Here is a 25395-nt window from a genome sequence, read left to right as displayed (position 1 = left end):
CAGAGGGAAGATATGTCTTCATTTGTTAACTTTTAGATTTGCATATAGACTTATTACTTTAAACAATTTAATTGCAAAAGATAAAGAACAAGATATGACGCATCATCAGGAGAAAAGTCAAGAATCCATGTTTAAATTCAGTTACCTTATGTAATCGAAGGTATACATGAGCCGAAGAGAGTTTGTCCACATGAAACCTACAAGGAATGAAAACCACTTTTAGCAAGAAGTACAAGACAATCATCTCCTCAGGGCACAAGCCATTTAAAGCATTCTATTCTAAAAGGTCTTCACTCCGTGCCTGCCAGGTATGAAGCATCATGAGGAGTACAAAGCACAGTCACCACCTCCAAAGGCCTCACCATCTCCTTGAAGAGGTACGAGAACTACTGAGTAACGCAGCTGAAAGTTGAGTAATTGCCAAGATGAGTAGAGATACTAAATATTTACTGTGCTGAGAAGGGTGATTTTTCAAGATATAAAAAGAACTGTCAGTGACCAAAGGCTTCATGATAAAAAAGGAAGCGGTGAGATGTGGCTGGCTCCTGCCATGATTAAAAGTTCCCTGAAGCAGAGGACTTAAAGCAAAGCCAAGGAAAGGAATTTTCAGGTGGAAGGAGTGGCAACGAAAGAAGTCAGTGAGTCTCCAATGCTGCAAGCCTGGGACATTAGCAGAACCACAGTTTGGGGGAAAAAGATGACAGTTTTATTTGTGACATCCTAAATTTCCAGTGACAGCAAACCAATCTAAAGAGAATGTCAAAGAGAGCCAAAAGAGTTAGGTGAGGCCTAAAGATGCTAAGCAGAACACATTATTAAATGGGTTGCGATTCAATAATGTAACCCGATAAGTCACCAGCCCAACAGTTCATCAGCCCTATGTTCTGACAGTGACACTAATACATGTCTCCTGGGTGAGCACTGCCCTTTATTGATACTGTCTTAAAAACATTCAGAATGTTCCCCACCCCTTAAATTTACCTTTCATTATGGCTCTATCATCTATCAATTTAATTAGACCTTTTAAAATCTATGCAACATTCAGGATATGAGATTTTCATGTTTTCAATTTGCCAGTGAACTTGACTTTCTCTTTTCAATACCTGGAGATGACCCCTCAGAATCCCAGCATCACACAACAAACAAGGTAACACGATTGTCACTCATGGTTCTGTTAACTTTAGTTGATATGGTTTGGATTTGCATCCCCACCAAATCTCAGGCTGAATTGTAATTCCCAATGTTAGAAGTGGAGCCTGGTGGGAGGTGACTGAATCATGGGGGTGGATCCTTCATGAATAGTTTAGCGCTGTCCCCTTGGTGCTGTTCTTGTGATAGAGTGCTCACGAGAGCTGGTTGTTTAAAAGTGTGTAGCCCCACACCCTGCTCCTGCCATGTGAGACGCCTTGCTCCCACTTTGCCTTCTACCAGGATTGAAAGTTCCCTGAGGCCTCCCAGAAACATATGCCACCATGCTTCCTGTACAGCCTGCCAAACCATGAGCCAATTCATCCTCTTGACAAATTAACCAGTCTCAGGTATTTCTTTGCAACAATGCAAGAACAGACTAACACAATAGTCATACTGCTTCCTTGGCCCCTTGGTCCTTTCCTTTCCAGACTGAAGAGTGTTCAGAAAATCCTCAAGAGGCCCCATTACACCCCCTTACATGTTTCTCTAGCCATTTTTTTAAGCACTAATGAACGTTATAGAGGTAAAAATGGTCACAGTCACACCTAGTACAAGTGTAGACTGTATGATTCTAAATAAAAGAGCTCTCTTTAAAGGGGTTAGTCATCTTGCTATTCACTGTGCATACAAAAAAGTTGAGGCTCTTTTGGCACACAGTCTATAACTCTAGGTTTTACTCTTCATCATTACTGATAGCCAGAAATGAACGTAACATTTTATTTGACTTATATTTCTCCATATGGTTCCCTTACTCATTTGCATTCCCATGTGAGAGATTCATATTAATTATCACCTTCAGCTGGGTATTTTCTAGCCAGAAAAACCTGTGCTTTTTGCAAATCTAAAAATTACATCTCATTAGGAAAATGTCGCACTAGTAACCAAGTTAACTGAGAAGTTACTTCTCGCGTTCCAAATTTTATTTGCTTTAAGCCAGTTCTCTATTTACAATATCCCCTTCCCTATGTACCTATAGTATTTTTCTGATTTTTCTGTATTCTAATTTTTCCTAAAGGTCTCTGATGGAGAATTTTGTCAAAAGAAATACCCAAATAATTCAATATATATTCAATGATACTCATATATAAGTAGAGAAAGAACCAAAACACACACAGGAATATCACTGCCAAAATACACCAACTTTACCAATATACACCAATTTTGGGTTTGTACATGATAGATACAACTCTACAAAGGGCGGCAGGGGGAATGGATGAAAGCATAAGAGAAAAAATAAAAATCCAGCTCTATAAACAAACTCTCTTGAGCAAATTTCCTTAAAAAAGAAACAGCTTCTCAAACCTTTCTAAATATTTGCTCGAAGTTTAAATTATAGCCATAGTTTCCTCTTGTCCTTGTTATCTTTCTCACCCTGCTGAATCCGTTACCCTTTTCTGAACACAGAGACCAGAAACTTCACTAAATGAGCATCAACTGTCTGAGGATACAGATTCAGGGCCCTGGAGCTGGGCTGTCCAACTACTTAAAGTGGAGTCTGTGGAAATGTAATCATTAGGAGGTCTGGACACAGTAAATGCACACTATTTCTATTTTCCTTCATTTAAAGATAAATTTTGGGCTGGACATGGTGGCTCACGCCTGTAATCCCAGCACTTTAGGAGGCTGAGGTGGGGAGATCACATGAGGTCAGGAGTTTGAGACCAGCCTGGCCAACATGATGAAACCCCATCTCTACTAAAAATATTAAAAAATTAGCCAGGCATGGTGGTGGGTGCCTGTAGTCCTGGCTACTCAGGAGGCTGAGGCAAGAGAATCACTTGAACCAGGGAAGCAGAGGTTGCAGTGAGCTGAGATTGCGCCACTGCACTCTAGCTTGGGAAACAGAGTGAGATTCTGTCTCAAAAAAAAAAAAAAAATTAGCTGGACATGGTTATGCATGCCTGTAATCCCAGCTACTTGGGAGGCTGAGGCAGGAGAATAGCTTGAACCCAGGAGGTAGAGGTGGCAGTGAGCCAAGATTGTGACACTGCACTCCAGCCTGGGCAACAGAGTGAGACTCTGTCTCAAAAAAAAACACAAAAAGTTAGCCAGCTGTGGTGGCAGGCACCTGTATGTAGTCCCAGCTACTCAGGAAGCTGAGGCAGGAGAATCACTTGAACCCAGGAGGTGGAGGTTGCAATGAGCTGAGATCATGCCATTTCACTCCAGCCTGGGCAACAAGAGCAAAACTCCATCTCAATAAAAAAGAAAAGAAGATACTCCTTTGTTCCTAGCTCTTCTTGGTTCCTGGGTGTGGACTTCAAAGAGGTTAGACAGGCAGGAGATTATTTCCACTGGGGTTATGAACTAGCCCCTTCATAACGGGGTAGGCTGCAGCAACAGAGGCGGCATTTCAGAGAGCTCCTGCAGATATGCCTGGGGATTCTGAACATAGCCACATTTAAGGGTAGCTTGAGTTGCTCTCTGTGCAATATTTCCTCCACTGAATGCTCGATGTTGTATATTTTGTTGAAAATTCAATTAACTCTTATAAAGAGCAGTAGCCTCAACTCTGTCACCGGAGGGAATTAAGTGAAGGGTCTATGTCCACATTTGGAGCAAAGTCCAGAGAGAGCAGCAGCAACAGCCTGGGAGAAGAAAGAAGTTGAAGCCAAAAGAGTAGCATTCTGGAGGAAGAGAGGAGCAGTGACTTAGAACCAGAGCTGGAGCCAGTAACAGACAGAGCAGACCCGTTCAGTTTCTCTTCACCTTAATTTGCTCGTCTGAAAAGATGGGCATAATATTAATACGTATTTCACAGGGTTGTTGTGAAATTGAATAATGGACATAAATACTTAGTGGTATCTGGTATATGGTTAAGCACTTGATAGATGTTCACTATCACTATCTTAATAATGCGAACGGAATCCAGGTGGCTTTCTCTTCAGGGATAGCATTTGGTTGGAGGTATGAGGAGTCAGGAACATGATACCCCACTCCATAGGCAGGACTGAGCTCCAGGAGAGACATTACTAGGGTCAGAGTCAGTGGTGGAAACCGAAGGTAAAAGAAAGTGAACTGGGTGTGGGAGTGTCATAAGACAGAAGTCCTTGTATTCCTAAAAGGCCCCAGGTCTGAATGGCAGAAGTCTATACGATGTTCTAAGACAAAGAAAAGTATTCAGTTTAAATGAAGTATTTTTGTTTGTTTTGTTGCTATTATTTTTTTTTTTTGGACTGGGTTTTGTGAGCAAAATAAATTATCTCAAAGGGAAACTAAGAAAGTATATGTTATTATTTAAGAGAGTTCCCAGAAATTGTTTTAGAAAGAAGGCTTTGGGGTCTGATCAAGTCAGAGCTAAACTCATCAGGGAGTTTAGAAGACAAAGAGGAACAAGTGTGTTTCCCTTAAAGCTGGACTGGTCAGACCCTCCATCTATTCCATCTGCATGGGTGCTTGTATCTAATTTCTTCATTGCTTCTTGTGAAGTCTTCATTTTTCCACAACAGCAGTGGCCTGAATATTTAAGTGAGGTGTTATCTCAATAACTTACTATGGCGTTGAGACAAAAGGAGGAAAAATAAGGCTTGTGTCCTAGGGGCCGTTGCTCTCAAGCCTGAGATCAAATGCAAAAACATCATTTCCAACCTGCAAAGTAACTAGAAATGAAGGGAACTGGCAGTCAGCTGTTTACTCCTGAAGACCCATCAACCACAGTACAAAGCACAATTCCAGTTTAATCACAGGAGTTGGGTGCTCGACCAAGTCTAAGAAAGGAAATGATGATCCACGGAGGGCAGAACCAAAACTGTTACTTACCAGATATCTTCAGGCCAGCCATGCTGGATCAGATCTTCATCTGCAATGAGATACGAGAAAAGAAAGAAAGAAAAATTAGCAAATGAAGATATCCTAGGGTTTATAAGTTAAGAATGGGAGAAATGTCAGCTCTCCCACAAATTTCTTTCCCCTCAATGAAGAAGAGTAATTCAGAGGCCTTCATGCTTGAAAATACAGAAAAATAAAAATAATTTTCACAATTGAACAATACAAACTATAATTTTTATATTTATTGAATGATTCTAATCTAAAGCTCAAAGATGTTATTTCTATATGAAGGTAATAAAACTAACACTGACAAAGCAGCCAAGACATTAGATGTTTTAGAAGATAAATTCACTTAATACTTAAATGTTAAAATGACCTTGCTGAAACTTTAAAACCAATATATATTTTACTTCTTTAAGAAAAAATAACTTGGTTATAAAATTATAGAAAATTTCAAGCAAAACGAACATCAGAAGTATAAAAAGAAATTTAAATCATCTAAAATTCTATCACATATGGAAATAAAATACCAGAAGAAACAGCTAACAGAGTGGAAAGTAATTGGGGAGGTAGGGGTGGGGTGGAACATGGATATTAAGAAGAATCTGGTTTTTAATTCTAAGCATTCTATTACTACTTGACTTTTTAAACTATGTATTTATTAGATGAAAATAAAAATTAAAGTTATTTGGAAACAATGACTAACTAATTGTATCATATGAATAAACTTTTCTATTGTTGGCCCTTGGGTGTTTCTAATTATAAATGCTTCAATAAATTTTATTAAATAAGTTGTTCATATTTCTGATTATTTCCTTAAGGTATATTTCTAAAAGCTAAAGTGTTAGCTCAAAGTGAATGCACATTTTTTAAGGCTAATATATATTACTACAGAAAGGTTATATTAATAAGTATTTCTTATAGCCAAATCAATAATTAGTAATAATTCTATTTAATACATAAGTATTTAACGCCATAAGTATAAAACGCCAATTTAAAAATTGTAAATGAGGCTGGGCACAGTGGCTTACACCTGTAATCCGAGCACTTTGGGAGGCTGAGGTGAGTGGATCACCTGAGGTTAGGAGTTCAAGACCAGCCTGGCCAACATGGCGAAACCCCATCTGTCTCCACTAAAATTACAAAAATTAGCCAGGCATGGTAGCATGCACTAGTAGCCCTAGCTACTCAGGAGGCTGAGGTGGGAGAATTCCTTGAATCCAGGAAGTGGAGGTTGCAGTGAGCTGAAATTGCACCATTGCACTCCAGTCTGGGTGACAGAGTGAGACTCTCTCTCAAAAAAAAAAAAAAGTAAACAATTCGTATGTGATGAGTTAAAATGTATCCAAGAAAGTATGGTCTATATAATTTGAATGGGGTATTTACCGTCCAGAAAAGGAAAAGCAAAAGGAAGACACATCTTGGGTGAGGGCATTCTTAGCAACTGTAGCCACCATCAGTTTTCTGAAAGGCTTTCTAATGGTTTAAGCAGGACTGAGCAAACAGCCAAAAGGTAACCAGAAAAAGGAAAGGGAAATTTAAAAATCTCTTTCCCTCAGTCAGGCAAAGTTTGGCTCCCTGATGACACCTGTTGGCTGACAAAAAGAACAGACCTGAAAACTTTTCAGTGAAAGTAAATCATTCCATTTAAATTGATGGTTCCATCAAGTTCTTGGTCAGAAGTCATCAAGACTATTAGAAATAAGTGCAATGTGCTAGGAATGCCAGACAATGGAGTGATTTAGAAAAGAAACGTCCATTCTTACAAGACAGCCTAGGAAAAGTTGATACGTCCAAATGGCTCTAAGCGTTCCTAGGGAAACAGTGTTCCATACATACATAACAGACATTCATTCATTTATTTAAGACAACAGGCTCTTGCTCTGTCACTCAAGCTGGAATGCAGTGGCATGGTCACGGCTCACTGCAGCCTACCTCCCAGGCTCAAGCGATCTTCCTGCCTCACCCTCTTGAGTAGCTAGGACAACAGGTGTGTGCCACTATGCCCAGCTAATATTTTCTTTTATTATTGTTTCTTGCAGAAGATAGGGTCTCCCTATGTTGCTCAGGCAGGTCTCAAACTCCTGGGCTCAAGTGATCTTCCCACCCCAGCCTGTCAAGTGCTGGGATTAGAGGCCACCATGCCTGGCCCCTTACATTTCTTTCTACATAAGTTTTAGTGACAGCAAAATGCCACTCTAGAGGGCTCTAAAAATATCATCTAAATTTACATCTGTGACATAGATTCTATATCTAGATTTGTATCTATGTATTCCTACGACAAACATTTAAAGGATTCCACTCAATCACATTTACTATCTCTGATCTGTCCACTTTGACAGCATTTACTATTCACATTACTCATTACTTCATATTGATTTTACTTCATTTTGTCTATAATTTTTTTTTTTTCCGAGACAGAGTTTCTCTCTTGTTACCCAGGCTGGAGTGCAATGGCGTGATCTCAGCTCACCGCAACCTCCGCCTCCTGGGTTCAGGCAATTCTCCTGCCTCAGCCTCCTGAGTAGCTGGGATTACAGGCACGCGCCACCGTGCTCAGCTAATTTTGTGTATTTTTAGTAGAGATGGGGTTTCACCATGTTGACCAGGATGGTCTCGATCTCTTGACCTCGTGATCCACCCGCCTCGGCCTCCCAAAGTGCTGGGATTACAGGCTTGAGCCACCGCGCCCGGCCCTTTGTCTGTAATTTTTAAAAATAGACTTTACTTTTTAGAGTAGGTTCACAACAAAATTGAGCCATACTTATTTTTGTGTGTGAGTCCACGTGAAGGCTGTGAAAGCTCAAACTAAATCTTCCTCCTGGGACACCTCACACAGGCTAGAACACAGTCCCAAACAGAGAAGCCCCCCAGCAAACAGTAAATGAACAGAGAAGGACAAGAGACACAGTGGGAATGCCACTGGCACAGCTGCCTGAGGGTGGCACCACTGCTAACCCATCCGTGTGGACCAGAATCAGGGCAGCTCTTCACATGCCCTGCCCGAGCTGCATAGTTCAAGCCTGCACAAGCATATGTGGCAGCTCTGCTAGTGCTTCTCGGTGATCTAAGTCTCAGGGTCCCACTCTTGATATGGTACAAAGAAAAAGATTTGGATTCGTATTGACTATAGATAACCATGACTCCGGCTACTCCGCCTTACTGTTCAACATAACATAGGGAGAGAGCAGCACCTCCTCAGCTACATAAGAAAAATGCTTTAACAATTGATCTTACTTACGATGATTTATGGGTTAGGAAAAATAAAAAACTCAAATATTACTATGCTGCAGACTGCTTCACCATTAACACCCTAAGTTAATGTCATAATTTCATTATCATGAAAAAGTACTCTTCTTTTTTTAAACTTTAGTTCAAATTTATTAGTGGGCCAAAAAAATGTATTTAGCAGATTGAGACTAGCTTTCAAAAATGAAATAAAACAGAAACAGTAAAAAGAGGGAGTAGCAAGAAGTATGAGTAATTTTTGTAGGTTTTTGTTTTAGCAATATGAACATGTACATCAAAATATAATGTCCTTCATACTAAGAAGAGTGGTCAAGAAAGTTTGAAAAAAAACTAGTATTTCTTAGCTCACAAAGAGCATCTTCAGCCTCAAAAACCCCGGTAGATATGTTTTCACTAATTTCACTAATGTAACCATTTAAAAATGGTTGTAAAACATAGATGGGGGGCGGGGTGGCTCAGGCCTATAATTCCAGCACTTCAGGAGGCTGAGGTGAGTGGATCACCTGAGGTCAGGAGATTAAGACCAGCCGGGCCAACATGCAAAACTCCATCTATAGTAAAAATACAAAAGTTAGTCAGGTGTGGTGGAACGTGCCTGTAGTCCCAGCTACTTGGGAGGCTGAGGTGAGAGAATCACTTGAACCCAGGAGGCGGAGGCTGCAGTGAGCGGAGATGGCACCACCGCACTCCAGGCTGGGCGACAGAGCAAGACTCCCTCTCAAAAAAGAAAAAAAAAAATAGATGGACAGAAAATGATCTCTTCAAAGTTCAAACCACAGAGGATTTTTTTATTTGAAGTAAATTAGCAAAGGTTAATCTCTGATTTATATTACCATAAATCAAATAACAACAAAATACTTGTTATAAAGTTTCTAATCAGCAACAGATGAACCAATTAGTTCAAATACTATTTGATATAATGACATTCCAGGAAAGTTAATCCTTTGGAGTTCCTTACACGGGGCGAGCTTGTTTTGTTTCTCAAAAGCTAGTTTATCAAAGTAGGTAAAAACTCAGAACCAACAAACTGGGTAGGGGCATGGAAGGTGGTGAGTGAGAGACGACACTTACCTGCTGAAAATTTCAAAACCAAATGCTTTTGACCACTTACTTTCATATTTATCCTTTCCCATGTAAATAGTGTAGACAGATGAATTCACTAAGATAAAAAAAAAAAAACAATTAGTAACTTCATCACCAACAAAATTGTTTCATGTGAAAAACAAGAGACAATGCTTAGATTAGGGGTTGTCTAACCCACAGCCCATGATCCAAATCCAGCCTCCCACATGTTTTTGGACAGCCCTTGAGCTAAGAATGGTTTTTACGTTTTCAAAGGGTTGAAAAAAAAGCAAAACAAATAATAAGCTACAGAGGTTGTAGGTGACTCACAAAACCTAAAATTACTATCTGGCCCCAAAAGAAGATGTCTACCATCGCTACCAATGACTGTTGACTACTTTCCTGCTTTCTCAGGGTTACAGCTCAATGGGATCCCCAGTCCAGTCCTACACTTTTGCCTTCTTTAAGAGTAAAAAAGAAAGAAAGAAAACAAAACCAAACCCCACAACAAAGTTCCCTTGTTTACCAAAGTTTTATTTTTCATAGTTTTATTAGGCAATATTATACATATTCCAGGTGTGCTGCAAATTTTAATGGGCTCTCTAACACATTCAGGGGTTAGAGTCACTGATTTCGAAGTTGGGTTTTGAATTTTGTTTCTAATAATTTTAATAATATGGGTAAAACAAACCACAGGTACAGAGGCAGAGAAATAGCTTATGGCACACACTGTGGAAGCCTGAACTACTGAGAAAAATAAGGAGATATAAGTGTGACGAAGGAGTAAGGCTGTGGTCTATGAGTTACAACTTCCCTGGGCCTCAATCTTTTTATTTCTAAAGAGAAAGTATCGCCTTATTCAAACCCACACAGACAATGTGGAACTAGTTTCACTTAAATCTCACCTTTTGGCTGGGCATGGTGATTCATGTCTTTAATCCCAGCACTTTGGGAGGCCAAGGTGGGCAGATCACTTGAGGTCAGGAGTTCGACACCAGTCTGCCCAACATAGTGAAACCCAGTCTCTACTAACAAAATACAAAAATTAGCTGGGCATGGTGGCATGTGCCTGTAATCCCAGCTACTTGGGAGACTGAGGCAGGAGAACTGCTTGAACCTAAGAGGTAGAACATGCAGTGAGCTGAGATCATACCACTGTACTCTAGCCTGGATGGCAGAGAGACTTCATCTCAAAAAACAAAACAAAACAAAACAAAAACCAGAAACCACACACGAAAACCTCACTGTTGTAATTCCAGCACTTTGGGAGGTCAAGGTAGGCAGATCACTTAAGCTTAGGAGTTCAAGACCAGCCTGGGCAACATAATGAAACCTTGTCTTTACTAAAAATAAAAAATTAGCCAGGCATGTTGGCTGGCACCTGTAACCCAGCTGAAGCACAACAATCACTTGAACCCAGGAGGCGGAGGTTGCAGTGAGCCGAGATTGTACCACTGCACTCCAGCCTGGGCAACAAAGGAAGGCTCTGTCTCAAAAATAAATAAATAAACTAAACTAACTCTCACCTTTAGGCTGGGTGCAATGGGTCACACCTGTAATCCCAGCACTATGGAATGCCAAGGCGGGCAGATCACCTGCGGTCAGGAGTTCGAGACCAGCCTGACCAACATGGAGAAACCCTGTCTCTACTAAAAAAAAAAAAAAAAAAAAAAAAAAATTAGCCGGGCATGGTAGCCCATACCTATAATTCCAGCTACTTGGGAGGCTAAGGCAGGAGAATCGCTTGAACCCGGGAGGTGGAGGTTACAGTGAGCCGAGATTGCACCATTGCACTACAGCAAACCTCACTTTTAACAAGCAAGCATACAGAGTAGCAATAGACTACAAAGTGCTATGAGTAAGTGAAAAAATGCCATTCATTTGTTCAACAAGCATTTATTGAGAACTATTAGCCAGTCATTAAGTTAGGGAAACAAGTACAGTAGCCCTCCCTTATCTGGGGGGGATGCCTTCCAAGATCTCCAATAGATGCCTGAAAGCAAGAACAGTACTGAATTCCATATATAAAGGTACTTGCCACATAATGATGCTTTGGTCAACAACAAACCATGCGTATGTGGTGGTCCCATTACATTATAAAGGAGCTGAAAATTTTCGATCACTTTCGCCTGATGGCCTGGTAGCCATCATAACACTGTTGTGCAACTCATTGCTTGTTCTGTGTTGAGGCCCATTTAAATACGCAAATACTATTGCTTTACAATTGCCTACAGCATTCAGTACAGCAACGTGCTGGACAGATTTGTAGCCTAGGAGCAACACGGTATACGGCACAGCCTGCATTTGCAGTAGGCGGCACCACAGGTTTAAGTATACAACGATGAAACCACCTAATGAAGCATTTCTCAGAACATATTCCTGTCACTGAGGGATGCATGACTACTAGTTTTTCCTATATACCCATGATAATGTATCAGTTCGGTGGAGTAAGAGATTATTGACAACAACAACGAAACAGAACAATTATAACAATATGATATAAAAGTTACGTGAATCTGCTCTCTCGCTCTCTCAAAATATCTTATTGTACTGTACTCATTCTTTTTCTTCTTGTTATGATATGACTACAGAAAGTGAAACCCAGGACAAGTAGGGAGTACTGTAAAGAGCAGTACTGTAAAGAGATCCTGTCCACGCCCTCAAGGGGATTACACTCTAGCTCAAGCAGACGCCATTTAATACCACCACGTGATAAGTGCAATGCCAAAGGCATACTTGGAACGTTAAGTGGGTCCCAGAAAAGGAATAGCTAAGCACTGTTGGGGTGGGAGCTAGGATCAGGAAAGGCATCTTGGAAATGATGGGCCAAAACTGTCTTAAGGGAATCAGCTGGGGGTTCATTTTAGGAAAGGGCAATAACAGGAACAGAATAAAGCCAAGTCGGGACACCGCAGTTCCCGGGAACGAAAGGCACCCTTTCCTTATTGCCAAAGATTAAGTCAGAAGCATTATCATAGGTCACTTTCGAGATCTGGGACATCAACTGCCCAGAAAGTGGCTGTGTGACATTCCAGAGTCTTTTTATTGCTTTCCTTTGCGTCCCAGACCCTACAACCCCTTCCTGAAAGGGTAAGGCGCACTTCCCTTAAAAAGTTGCTAGCGGGTGTCTCCTTTCTCACGGGGGATAATTGCCAGGGTGCAGCCAGAATAAAAGCCGCAGATGGAAGGTGGGAAGAAGACTTGGGATAAAGTGTGTGGAGAAGCCCACAGGCTCTGCCCAATTCCAGGGAGTGACAAGACGTCCTTCCGACTCGGGGACGAGAACTCCCAGATACAAACATAGCAGTGGCATCGCCCCTCCGCGCCCCCCACGCCGTGACGAGGGGACGCCAGGGGAAGCCCTGCCGCCGTGAGAGGGACAGACGCGCTGAGGGACCGAGCGGCCGCGGGAAGAGGCACTGGCATCGAGGAGGCGTTTTAGGGCGAGGTTCAGGCGCAGCGGCGGACGGGATCCCGGCATCGGAGCCCGCTGTCCAGCAGGGTCCAGGGAGGACGCGGCGCCCACTCACCGCTGCTGCTGGTGAAGTAGAACACCATGATCTCGGCGGCCTTGCGGTGACCCCACCGCGGAGCAGCAGCGCTCAACTCAGGAAGCTCAGGACACCAGTCGCGCGGCGGTCGCCTGGTCCCCGGAACTCCTCTGTGCACTTCCGGAGGACGTCGGGTGGCGTCACAACGCGGGTCGTGGGCGCCACCGTTAATCCTGGCGAGGCGAAGGGTATTTGGCATGGAGTCTGGTTCGGTGATTTGTGGATTGAGGGAAAGAGGCTGGGCATCTTGGGCACGTTGGTTAACTATCTGCGCTTCACTTTCCTTGGCAGTGAAATGAAGATGACTAGAGCAGCTAACTCACAGGATATTTTTTAGGGTTAAATAAGTTAAAGGGGACCAAGAGTTTAGAACACAGCACTCAAGCTTGTTCCTGGTATCCACCAGGACAGTATGCCTCTTGGGGACTGGACTTCTCGATCTGGCTTAAGTCGAAGGCCTACCATCCCAAACCTCTGAACCTCACAGGTTCTCCCGCTGTGAAGTGGGAATAATCATCCTCATGTAAAGCTCCTGCAGCACTTGGCTTTGCCCTGATTATTTCTCTTGAGAAAGCACTTTTATCTGAGGAATGTGAGTCCCTTTAAATTACCAGGTCTTGAGAGGCATTAAAATGAGACCCCATCACGTTCCACTTCCCCCTTGAGCTATGCATTCATCTCCTGAAACTACTTGCTTTTGCCACAAGTAGCTATCTGCTAAACAGTGCCACACAAGACACTGTGACCCACACCCTATAGCTTAACAATGTCTCTCCAAGCACTGATCCATGTAGTTCCTATAAATCAATGAGAATACTCGACAGTTTTGTATCAGCTTCACTTCCTGTCCCCTTTTCGTCTTTAAAAACCTGCTTGTAGCAAAGGCCGGACAGGGCTCTTTTTTTTTTTTTTTTTTTAAAGAGATGTGGTTTCTCCATGTTGGCCGGGCTGGTCTGGAACTCCAAACGTCAGGTGATCCGCCGACCTCCGCCTCCCAAAGTGCTGGGATTACAGGCATAAGCCACCGCGCCTGGCCGGGACAGATCTCTTATCTGAGGCGGGGAGGGGTGGAAACCTTCTGGGCAGTTGTCCCCACTTTAACTCAGGCAAACTCTACATTTTTGCCTCAGCCTTTTCCTTTTAAACTGACACATCACTGTCACTGACTTCATTCTATGAAATTGAATTCTATGAAATTGCATCACTTAACGAAATTTATTTAGGTACTCGCTTCGACAGCACATATACTAAAATTGGAATAATACAGAGAACATTGACATGGCCCCTGCTCAAGAAGACATGCAAATTTGTGAAAATTAAATTTGAAAAAATAAAAGCTTAAATTTATTTGAAACTAAAAATATACCAGAGACACTGTACCAAGGGCTGGTGACACAAATAACAACAGCTAACAATAACTGTTTTGGGAACTTTCTGGTTTTCCAAAGTAAGAATTTAGCTCTGTTCTATAAACAGTAATTGTTTTGAGGCTCTCAGTTGTATTATTTGTAAAAATGGTAATGTCAATGGATATTAATACCTTATAGATTGTGGTGAGGAGTAAATGAAACAAAATAGGTGAAGCATCCAAGAATGCCTGGCACACAGCAGGTGTTGATTTGTATTTTAATTTGAAAAATAAAATAGTGAATAGAAACCTGAAGTTAACTAATTAAAAAAACTGAAACTAGCAATCAAGCTTCAAATGTGAAAAGTAAGTGCATCAAGAATCTTGGAGAGGCCATTTTTTTTTTTTTTTTTTTTGAGGCGGAGTTTCTCTCATGTTACCCAGGCTGGAGTGCAATGGTGCGATCTCGGCTCACCGCAACCTCCACCTCCTGGGTTCAGGCAATTCTCCTGGGAGAGGCCATTTTTACAAAAACTTCTTAGCCCAAGTGATCCCAGAACTACCTCGACTTCAAAGGGGCCGAGAACTACAATTCCCAGAATGCACCTAAAACAAGGCCCCGGGAACGGAGCCCGGCGTTGTTGCGGGGGATTGTGGGAGGCGTGGTTTCCCTCAGAACTTTTCACCTCCCCAAGGCGCGAGAATCTTGGAGACAGCCACCAGGCTGGGCGGGGTAAGAGCTGGTGCTCTACCAATCATCGAGCCAGCCCCTGGAAGCGCTGAGCTGTGGCCAATCGGAACGCAGCGGCTTCCGCCTAGCCTGGCGCGCGATAATTTGAAGACGCTCACAGAGCGGCTGGATCTGTTGAGGAGAGCTCGCTCGGCTCTGAGGTACGGGTGATGTTTCTGGAGTAGGCCGAGGCGAGGCTGTGGAAGGCTGAGGCGGGCGGGAGACCTTGTGGAACGTGGGGGCGAATCTCAAGGGAAAAGAGCTTTTGCTCTGCGCTCGGCAGGTCCGCGGGTCCAAGAGCGAAGAAGCCACTGACGCGTTCTCCGCGCTCACTGGCGCCGCTGTTCCATCTTCCAGCGCCGGCGTTTCCTTGTTTCCGGTTTGCTGTTGTTTTTGCCCTGACAGGGTTCAGGGTCGCGACGCTTTCCTCTCCTACCTTTCCTCGCTTAGCCCCAGAAGGGTCCTCGCTTAAGCCGCAGCTCGACCTGAATTCCCTCAGCCCTGGCCTTTCCGCGTGTTCCTAATAGCTTTGACATAAGGCTTGTGTGCCGCTCTCGGGGGAGTTTCCCTGATCCCAGGGAGGGGGAAGGAATCAGCTCCGACGAGCCGCACAGCCGCCTGCTCGTGCAGTCTTGCATTTGTTTTCAGCAGCCCGTGACGTGAAGAGGTTTTTTTTTTGTTTGTTTGTTTGTTTTGAGACGGAGTTTCGCTCTTGTTCCCCAGGCTGGAGTGCAATGGCGCGATCTCGGCTCACCGCAACCTCCGCCTCCTGGGTTCAGGCAATTCTCCTGCCTCAGCCTCCTGAGTAGCTGGGATTACAGGCATGAACCACCATGCCCAGCTAATTTTTTGTATTTTTAGTAGAGACGGGGTTTCACCATGTTGACCAGGTTGGTCTCGATCTCTTGACCTCGTGATCCACCCGCCTCGGCCTCCCAAAGCGCTGGGATTACAGGCGTGAGCCACCTGAAGAGGTTTTTATAAAAACGCAAGCAGACGGCTTGCTCCCGGCTCCTCAGCTAGGACAATGGAGAGCTTTTCTTGGTGGGCTCTGATGAAAAGTTACAAATGGTCTCTGCCTTCATCGAACGCACAGGCTGTGGAGATGGGGAAACAAGAAGAAAATGCCTTAAGTGGACTATTAGGGAAACAGGGTGCCTTGGAGGCAGAGAACAAGCGCGTGCAACCCGGGAGGGGTGAGGAGAGCGGCGTCGGTTCACTTGGCGTCAATGAGACTCATTAAAGGGGAAAGCCCGCCCTGAAAGGGCACTAACTATTTCCTCCATGCTGGGATGATTTTCCAGCTTGAAACATAGATGTGATCCCTACTTTTATTTTCTGTTATTTGCCCAGTGTTTTCTCTCCCCCTTCTTAAAACATGGTTTAAATTTTTATTAGAGAAAGTTGCTTTTTTAAAAAAACACTTTTCCTGGATCTGTATAGACCATCACCCATCTGGAAATTTTTCAGACTTTCAAAGTGTAATTTTGATAAAGCGATGTTTAATGCTTTGATGAATTTGGTTGTTAAAATTGTTACTTCTTTTAGGAATTCAATAAAGAAGATGGCAGCTCTTACTCCAAGGAAGAGGAAGCAAGATTTTTTGAACTGTGACAGGTGAATGAATCTCAGCCTATGAATAGAAATTCTTAAAGAAAATCCACTTTGTCTCTCTCGTTCTTTGTATTTTCTAAAATTTTCGTTCTTCCGCTAGCTTACCTCTTGTGGCTACAGTGATAACCTATATTCGAATTCTAGTTTGGAAATACATTAAGTTTCATAATGAATTAGTCCTTTTCAAGGGAATAAAAGTTTTTTCTTTTGACAGAAGCGGCACATTTTTGACAGAAGAAAGCTATTTTCTATGGCTAGGAAGTATACCAGATCGGTTATTACCTTGTTCCTTTTTATTCCGCTATAATAGTGTACAGTGTTTTGTATACAGTACATGCTTGTCTGTAAACAATTCTAGAGTCTGCACTCAGATATTACTCTACCCAGGAAAAACCCCAAGAGGTCAGTTTATTACAGACAATTATTGTAGGGGACGTGTGGCTAATAGTGCAAAATATATGAGCTATAATTTATATATGACTAACAGAGAAATAGATTTTGAAACACGCAGCTAGGCGCGGTGCCTCACACCTGTAATCCCAACACTTTGGGAGGCCAAGGTGGGTGGATCACGAGGTCAGGAATTTGAGACCAGCCTGGACTACATAGTGAAATCCCGTCTCTACTAAAAATACAAACATTAACCGGGTGTGGTATCATGTGCCTGTGGTCCCAGCTCCTTGGGAGGCTGAGGGCGAGAGAATCGCTTGAACCTGGGGAGGCAGAGGTTGCAGTGAGCCGAGACCACACCACTGCACTCCAGCGTGAGTGTTGGAGTGAGACTTCCTCTTAAAAAAATTAAAACACATGTGCATATATATGTCTATCAAAGCTTCTTTGTATGTGGTATTTGTTTTCATGAACGTTATTGGGCTCTTTGGGAAGATATTTGAATGTTTTACTTGATAGAATTTGAGAATTCTGTGAAACAGAAAATCATATGTATGTTGGGGGGGTCATGTGTTGTCTTTAATATGATCTGTAAGTATCGTTTATTACTTAGTAGTAAATTTTGATGCAAAATAATCAATGGACTTTCTTTTTATAGCCTTTTGCTCTTCACTGAAAATCTGTTTCCATCACCTAATAAAAAGCACTGTTTTTATCAAAACAGTGATAAAAATGAAGAAAACCTGCATTCCTTTCAACAAGGGGGTTTTGCTTTAAGTGCACTCAAAACATCTGAAATAAATAGACTGCCATCAGCAAATCAAGGCTCACCATTTAAATCTGCTGTGTCCACTGTATCTTTTTACAACCAAAATAAGCGGTACCTCAATCCATTGGAGAGGAAGCTGATAAAAGAGAGTAAAGCTACTTACCTAAAAAATAATGTTGAAGATAAATCTTTTCCCATCATGACAGAAAAAATGCAGGGAAAACCAGTCTGCCCCAAGAAGAACAACAAAAAGCCACAGAAGAGTTTAACTGCTAAGTATCAACAAAGGTATAGACACATCAAGCCTGTATCAAAGAATTCTAAAAATTCCAAGCAAAATCGAGTGGTCTGTAAGCCAGTTGTGGAGAAAGAGAATAATTGTTATTCAGCTGAAAATAATCCCAGTGCTCCTCGAGTTCTAAGCCAAAAAATAAAACCACAAGTTACACTCCAGGGTGGAGCAGCATTTTTTGTTAGTAGAAAAAAATCCTCTCTTAGAAAATGGTCCATGGAAAATGAGCCATCACTGGGACTCACCCAAAAGAATAAATCAGAATTGATTGAAGATTCTGATGTAGAGACTGTCAGTGAAAAAAAAACACTTAAGACAAGGCAAGTGCCAAAGTGCTTATTCGTAGAAGAGAAATTGAACATTGCACTACTGAATGCAAGCAGTAAAAATCAAGAGAAATTAATAAAGGTAAAGATAAATACCTTGTTTTAAAAATGGTTATATAACAAATATTAAAATGTTTTAAAAATGTCATAGTTGAATACAATTTTTCTGAACTGCTTTTATAAAGCCAGATAGCATAGTGTTTAGTTATTGTGGGTAGTTTATTCATTTATTTATTTTCTTTTTTATTGAGACAGGGTCGGTCTTTGTGACCCAGGCACAAACCCTGCTCACTACAGCTTTAACCTTCTGGGCTCAAGGGGTCCTTCTACCTCTGCCTCCCAAGCAGCTGGTACTATAGGTACACACTACCTCGCCTGGCTAATTCTTGTATTTTTTTGTAGAGACTGGGGTTTCACCGTATTGGTCAGGATGATCTGAAACTACTAGGATGTAGTAATTCACCTGCCTCACCCTCCCAAATTGCTGGGATTATGATGTGAGCCACGGCACCTATCCCAGCTGCATTTTAAGTTCCCAGTAGGTATATGCAGCTGGTGGCTACCGTATTAGACCATGCTAGTCTGGAACTTCCGTTGCTGATCTACTGTATAACCTTCATCAAAAAAAAAAAAGTTGGGTTTTGTGGGGCAGCTAGGGGCAGAAAGCCACTGAAGCAACCTTAAGAAAGGTCTCCCAACTCAGAGCTTGCATGTCTATAGTGGCTTGTTTGTATTTATCACGACCCTTGTAGCTGGAGAAATGATAGGCTTTAGTCATTTCTTTCCTAACCCACTTTGATCATTGTCCTCCTCACTAGCTTTTCTCATATTCAACCCCAGTTCATACCTCTGGTAATCACCTAAATTTCAAACCTCAGTGGCAAAGATTATAAACTGGTGACTAGGAAACCAAATCTCGCCCATAAATGTTTTGTTAGGCTTATATAATTTAAAAATCAGAGCCAAAATTTTCTTTAAATACAAGAAAAACATTTCTGGTGTCTCATGAAATATTGAAAGCTGAGCCTTCATTTCTACCTGGCAACAATCAGCTGAATATCAGACTATCATGCCATTTGACAAATATGGACTCTTCATTTCTCTCACTAAGTCAGTGTATGTATATATGTATTTAGATCAGTTTAGTTTTGATAATTTTGCTTACCTGCTGCCCTTGTAAGGCATTTGTTTTTAGTTCTCACTATGTTTTTTGTTTATTTTTTTTCTGTTTATCAAGTATGGCCAAGTATATTAAATGAGGTATGTTCTTGCTGGCTGAGCCATGACAGTCTAATTTTACTAATTTTTTGTTTATATCAAATTACTTCTGTGTCTTGATAAGGGATTTTGATTACAAAAGTAAGGTTTATCAAAATTTATTAAACTATGCTTTATACCTGTACATTTGACTATATGAAAATTAAGGTTTTAGGCCAGGCGCGGTGGCTCACGCCTGCAATCCCAGCACTTTGGGAGGCCGAGGCGGATGGATTACGAGGTCAAGAGATCGAGACCATCCAGGTCAACATGGTGAAACCCTGTCTCTACCTAGGAATGCAAAAAATTAGCTGGGCATTGTGGCGCGTGCCTGTGGTCCCAGCTCCTCTGGAGGCTGAGGCAGGAGAATTGCCTGAACCCAGGAGGCGGAGGTTGCGGTGAGCCGAGATCGCGCCGTTGCACTCCAGCCTGGGTAACGAGCAAAACTCCGTCTCAAAAAAAAAAAAAAAAAAGAAAAGAAAATTAAGGTTTTTTGAAAGTTTGGAGCATAACTCAAGCTAACATTGTCTCAATCCAGCAAAACAAAGGAGTCTGTAGTTTCCCCATGCAGCTCCTGATGATTATTCTTAATATTTAGTATAGCCTTAATATGGTGACCTGATGAATTCTCTGTAACACCCTTTTCTGTCTTCATTTTCTTAGTTTCACTTCACGGGATTGGTATTGAGTTAGTTTTCAGTAATATGGGAAGCTAGGCTTTTGTGCATCTTAAATTTGTAGAACTGGGCTATGCTTTCAGGATTTTGCAAAGTAACCATGTCTAGGTTTCATCTTTGCTGGCTAAAGGTGAATCTGATTTTTATGAGGATACCCTTTCCTCAGCCCGTGGAGCCCTGAAAAGTGTTAAACGGATGGGTTATCCCACCTCTGATGGTGTAGTACTCTGGAGTAGAAGTTCTGCTTTAACCAAGAGTTTTTTCCTTTTTTCCCACACTGTATATTCCCTAGTAATTCCCAAATTGGTATGAGGGAAATCTGTCAAGATTTTTTACTTTGCCTTTCCCACATTCCTGCTACTCTCTAGTGACTCCAGAAAGTTATTCTTTCCTTAACTGCTCATTTTTACTAATGTTTTTTGTTCATTTCATTATGGAAGTGTTGGTCTATAATCATTCTACCATCTTTATCAGGAAGTATACATTTTTGAGAGGATGACAGATTACAGTATTTTTACTCTCACTTTTAAAAGGTGATGTACACTTAGTGAATACAGGGGAAATTTTTGTAAAAATCATTTGAAAATTGATTTAAAATCACATTATGAAATGTTATTTATAATAAACCAAATATTTTGTTTTAGAAACAGATCTGCTGGGATTTAATCACTAGAAAACAGTTAAAATTACAGATTTGTTTACTTTTTTTTTCCTCTTTCAGGACTCATCAGGTGACAGAGTTTCTTCAAAGGAATATGAAGTTGATAAAAATAAGTCTTTTCCTTCAGAGGATTCTCTTGGTGAGAAGACAGGTAAGAGGAAACTTGCTTGAATTTAGCTACTTAAAATAATGCTTATTGTTATACAATAATGTTATACATACGTTACATGTATACATATGTTAATACACATATGTTATACATGCATATACATACATATACATATATGTTATACATATATATAACATGTATAACATATGTTATACAATAATGTATAAATTAAAACATATAATTAATGTATAAATCTAAAATATTTTCTGGGTCTTTTTCTTTTTTCAGTACTGTGCCTGTCATTAGTATCTTTGTGTTTATCTCTATGACACTGTTTTCTGTAGTAAAGCAGTGCATTGTGTTTTGAAAAGCAGAAAACAAGGAGATCCTAGATTAAAATTTTAGACAAAATATTAGGCTTAATTGGTCTATGGCTGTGGCCAAATTACTGAAGCTCTCTAGAGTTGAGTGTTCTCATTGTAAAATCATACCTACTTCGTCACCCAAAATAATAGGAGTTAAAACTATTATGTACATTTTTGATCAAAGCCCAATTGTTAGCAGAACTTCCTAAGTCATAAATTAAGCATCAGAAACCAGATTTTTGTCTAGGCTTACTACTAATTAGCTGTATGATCTAGGAAGAGATCTCTAAGGAGTTAAGAGGTAATTTTTAAATTCCTGTCAGTTCTGAAATCCTATTCCTAATTTATGCTGTCAATGTCAATTAAACAGCTTACTAAATTCGAATACATAAAGTGGTTCACTACCATTTTACTTACCAACCAGATTCTTAATAATGGCAACTCATTGGCTATGTCTACAAATTTGGAAATAAATTAAAATTCTTGGACTAGACCTGCTGACTAGTGAGAAGCTGTAGCTCATAGAAAGAAAATAAAAAGTTAAAAGATCATCTGAAACAGTAATACTTAGAGGATCTAATGATATGTATTCACCATGATTCTCTTTTTTTATCCTTGGAGATTCCTGTTCTGATAATCATGACTAATTTTTTCTATGATTCTGAGATGTGATGTTAATAACTAGTATTTACTGAGGGCTGAATGTATATATCAGGTACTGCTTAGTAGTATGCGTTAGGTTTTCATAGCTTGTACTCAAACAACTGATAAAATAGAACCTGTAACAGAAAAACTGTGGTATCTACTTAACACTAGTTACCAATTTTTCTTTTTTTTTTTTTTTTTTTTTTTTTTTTTTTTTTTTAATTTTTTTTTTGGGTGGGGGAGGAAGGCAGGAAGGAAGGGAAGAAGGACGGTAGGGAGGAAGGAAGGAAGGGAGGAAGCGGGGAGGGAGGGAGGGAGGGAGGGAAGGGAAGAAAGGAAATCAAGCAATGAAAGAGACATTGCCGACCTGGATCTAGAGGTTTACAAGTTGATTTCTTTTTTTTTGAGAGAAGGAAAGAAAAAAAAAAAAAAAAAAAATAAGTAAAGGAGAGGAAGAAAGAGGAAGAGAAAGAGGGAGAGTAAATGGAAATATTGCTTTATTTTGAAAAAAATTGGGTATTAATAATGGCCAATCAATGTTTCATTTAAACTAATGGGTAGGTGTGATGTGGTATTGACAAGAATGTATATTTTGTGTATTTGAAGTGGAGAGCTCTATAAATATTTATTAAGTTTACTTGTTCTGGATCTGAGTTCGAGTCCTTGATATCCTTATTAATTTTCTGTCTCATTGAATCTAAGTCTCCTATCTGGGTGTTAGGATCGTTAGCTCTTGTTCTTGCATTGATCCTTTTACCACTATATCTTTGTTGCTTTAAAATCTATTTTATCCGATACAAGAATTGCAACTCCTGCTTTTTATTTATTTATTATTTATTTTTGCTCTCCATTTGGTTGGTAAATCTTTCTCCATCCCTTTGTTTTGAGTCTTTGTGTATCCTTGCATGTAAAACAGGTCTGGATGTAACATGCCGTTGGGTTTTGGCTGTGTCTTTTGATTGGGAATTTAGTCAATTTAAATTTAGGGTTACTGCCATTTGATGTTGACTGGCTGTTTTATCCATGTGTTGGTGTAAATTCTTCTTTATGTTGGTGCTCTTTACTTTTTGGTGTATTTTTAGAAAGGCTAATACTGGTTGTTTCTTTCTGTGTGTAATGCTTCTTTCAGAAGCTCTTGTAAAGCAGGCCTGGTGGTAATAAAATCTCTGAGTTCTTGCTTGTTCATAAAAGATTTTATTTTTCCTTCAGTTGTGAAGCTTAGTTTGGCTGGATATGAAATTCTGGGCTGAAGGTTCTGTTCTTTGAGGATGTTGAATATTGGCCCCCACTCTCTTCTGGCCTGTAGAGTTTCTGCCGAGAGATCTGCTGTAAGTCTGATAGGCTTGCCTTTGTGGGTTATCCGACCTTTCTCTCTGGCTGCCCTTAGTATCCTCTCCTTCGTTTCAACCCTGGTGAATCTAACGATTATGTGCCTTGGGGTTGCTCTTCTTGAGGAATATCTTTGTGGTGTTCTCTGTATTACCTGTGGTTGAATGTTGACCTGCTTTGCTAGTTTAGGAAAATTTTCCTGAATAATATCCTGAAGGGTATTTTCCAGCTTGGATTCATTCTCTCCGTCGCTTTCAGGTACACCTATCAAACGTAAATTTGGTCTTTTCACATAGTCCCACATTTCTTGGAGACTTTGCTCATTCCTTTTTATCCTTTTTTCTCTAATCTTTTCTTCACGTTTTATTTCATTAAGTTGGACTTTGACCTCTGATATCCCTTCTTCTGCTTGAACAATTCGAGTGTTTAAACCTGTGCATACTTCTCGGAGTTCCTGTATTGTATTCTTCAGTTCCATTAATTCACTCATACTCCGCTCTAAGTTGTCTATTCTCAACAGGATTTCATCAAGCCTTTTGTCAAAGTTCCTAGTTTCTTTACGTTGGGCTACAACATGGTCTTTTAACTCACCGAAGTTTGTTATTATCCATTCCTTGAAGAGTGATTCTGTCATTAGGAGGCGCTCGTTCTCCATCAAGCCTTGTTCCATTGTTGATGTGGAACTGTGATCATCTTTAGAGGGAGAGGCGTTCTGACTTTGAGTATTCTCAGCTTTTTTACGCTGGTTTCTTCCCGTCATTGTAAATTTATCCTCCTCTCGTCTTTGAAATTACCAACTTTCAGATTAGGTCTCTTGAGTGGACGTCCAGGTTGTTAGTTCCCAGGGCCAGAGCAGCGGCGTTAAAACTGATGGTGCTTTTCTGCCCAGGATTCTCCTGTCGGGCTTCCTTCTTGTTTCCGTAGTAGGCGACTCTGCCTTCCCGGGGCTCCAAACCTCGGTCAGAAGGGGAAGCGGTCCCGTTTACTCTGCTCCGAGAGCTGCCCCGCCGAGGTGCCGGCGGAACCGCTGCGCCGACCACGAGAGTCGCGCTGGCGACCCGTGTGTTTCCACCACTGGGGGATCTTCTGCTCCGTGAGCGACCAGACTTTGTCTGAAAGTGTGGCGTCCTCTAGTTCTCCGCGCCTTCCCTGAGAGCTGCAGTCCCGGGATGTTAGCGATCGGCCATCTTGGATCCTATCTCACCAATTTTTCTTTTAAAATAAACCTCAGTACCTTGTTGAAGTAAATATAAAGAAAAATTGTGAATAAAAATAACAAATGATATAAGGATATGGCAGAAATGAAAGTAACATAAAAACGACCAAAATTTTATTGATAACTACAATTCATCATTTAATTATCTCAACTACTTTAGGTTCTGATATGCCCATTTATAGATGAGGAAATGGACTTGCATTAAACAACTTACCCACAGCACTTCAGAGTATCACCTGCCTTAGTCTTGTTTCTACAAGATGAGCTCTAATTATTTTCCAATGCGAAGTTGAAGTTTGTTTTTTTAGCCCACTCTCAACTTACTATTTTCCTCAAATTGCTGTTTTAACTTTGGTCTTTTAATAGCCTGTTTATTTTGCTGTAATTCTAGATTTACAGAAAAGTTAAAGTACGGAGAATAGCAGTGTATCTCTTACCCTGTTTTCTCCATTCTTAACATCTTATGTTTCCGTAATACTTTTGTCAAAATAAGAAACTGGTATTGGTATAGGTGAAGTTTCCTTGTGTTGCCCAGGCTGGAGTACAATGGCACGATCACAACGCACTGCAGCCTGCGCCTCCCTGTTTCAAGCATTTCTCCCGCCTCAGCCCCGCCTCGAGTAGCTGGGATTACAGGTGTCTGCCACCACACCTGGCTACTTTTTGTATTTTTGCCAAAGTAGGATTTCACTATGTTGGCCAGGCTGGTCTCAAAACTCCTGACCTCAAGTGACCAACCTGTCTCAGCCTCCCAGAGTGCTGGATTTACCATTGTGAGCCACTGTGCCCGGCCATAAATACTAGACTTTTTTTGGAGTTCACCAAATATTGATAGTGGTATATTGC

At 41.1% G+C, this 25395-nt stretch overlaps 2 protein-coding genes and 1 pseudogene across 12 annotated transcripts in view; 2 read left to right on the top strand and 1 right to left on the bottom strand.

Annotated features, from left to right (window-relative positions):
• Positions 1 to 13047, bottom strand: part of CCDC25 (coiled-coil domain containing 25) — a 36762-nt gene extending 23715 nt beyond the window's left edge. Inside the window, exons 1-4 of one of the 6 annotated variants that reach the window (XM_002756809.8) lie at positions 12801 to 13047; positions 9320 to 9367; positions 4951 to 4990; positions 146 to 197 (exon numbers count right to left, since the gene is read on the bottom strand). In XM_002756809.8, the coding sequence (XP_002756855.4) occupies positions 146 to 197; positions 4951 to 4990; positions 9320 to 9367; positions 12801 to 13020 (360 nt within the window). In that variant the 5' untranslated portion in view covers positions 13021 to 13047. Of the gene's footprint in view, positions 1 to 145; positions 198 to 4950; positions 4991 to 9279; positions 9368 to 12800 lie in introns of all 6 variants that reach the window. The other 5 variants (XM_035269916.3, XM_078347181.1, XM_017963668.5 and 2 more) reach the window with 5 other exon arrangements.
• Positions 13048 to 14044: 997 nt separating this feature from the next.
• On the top strand, positions 14045 to 14145 carry LOC118147028 (U6 spliceosomal RNA; annotated as a pseudogene).
• Positions 14146 to 14822: 677 nt separating this feature from the next.
• The window catches only part of ESCO2 (establishment of sister chromatid cohesion N-acetyltransferase 2), a 61388-nt gene continuing 50815 nt past the window's right edge, over positions 14823 to 25395 (top strand). For all 6 annotated transcript variants that reach the window (XR_013525488.1, XR_013525487.1, XR_013525489.1 and 3 more), the window contains exons 1-4: positions 14823 to 15060; positions 16448 to 16516; positions 17562 to 18372; positions 20946 to 21036. Coding sequence is in view for 3 of the 6 variants with exons in the window: in XM_078347178.1 (XP_078203304.1) it covers positions 16464 to 16516; positions 17562 to 18372; positions 20946 to 21036 (955 nt within the window). In the remaining 3 variants the exon portion in view is untranslated. The remainder of the gene's footprint in view (positions 15061 to 16447; positions 16517 to 17561; positions 18373 to 20945; positions 21037 to 25395) is intronic.

This window comes from Callithrix jacchus, chromosome 13, assembly GCF_049354715.1.
Source record: "Callithrix jacchus isolate 240 chromosome 13, calJac240_pri, whole genome shotgun sequence".
NCBI lineage: Eukaryota > Metazoa > Chordata > Mammalia > Primates > Cebidae > Callithrix > Callithrix jacchus.
Note: the sequence above shows the minus strand (reverse complement) of the source record. Positions and strands in the feature narration are given on the sequence as shown.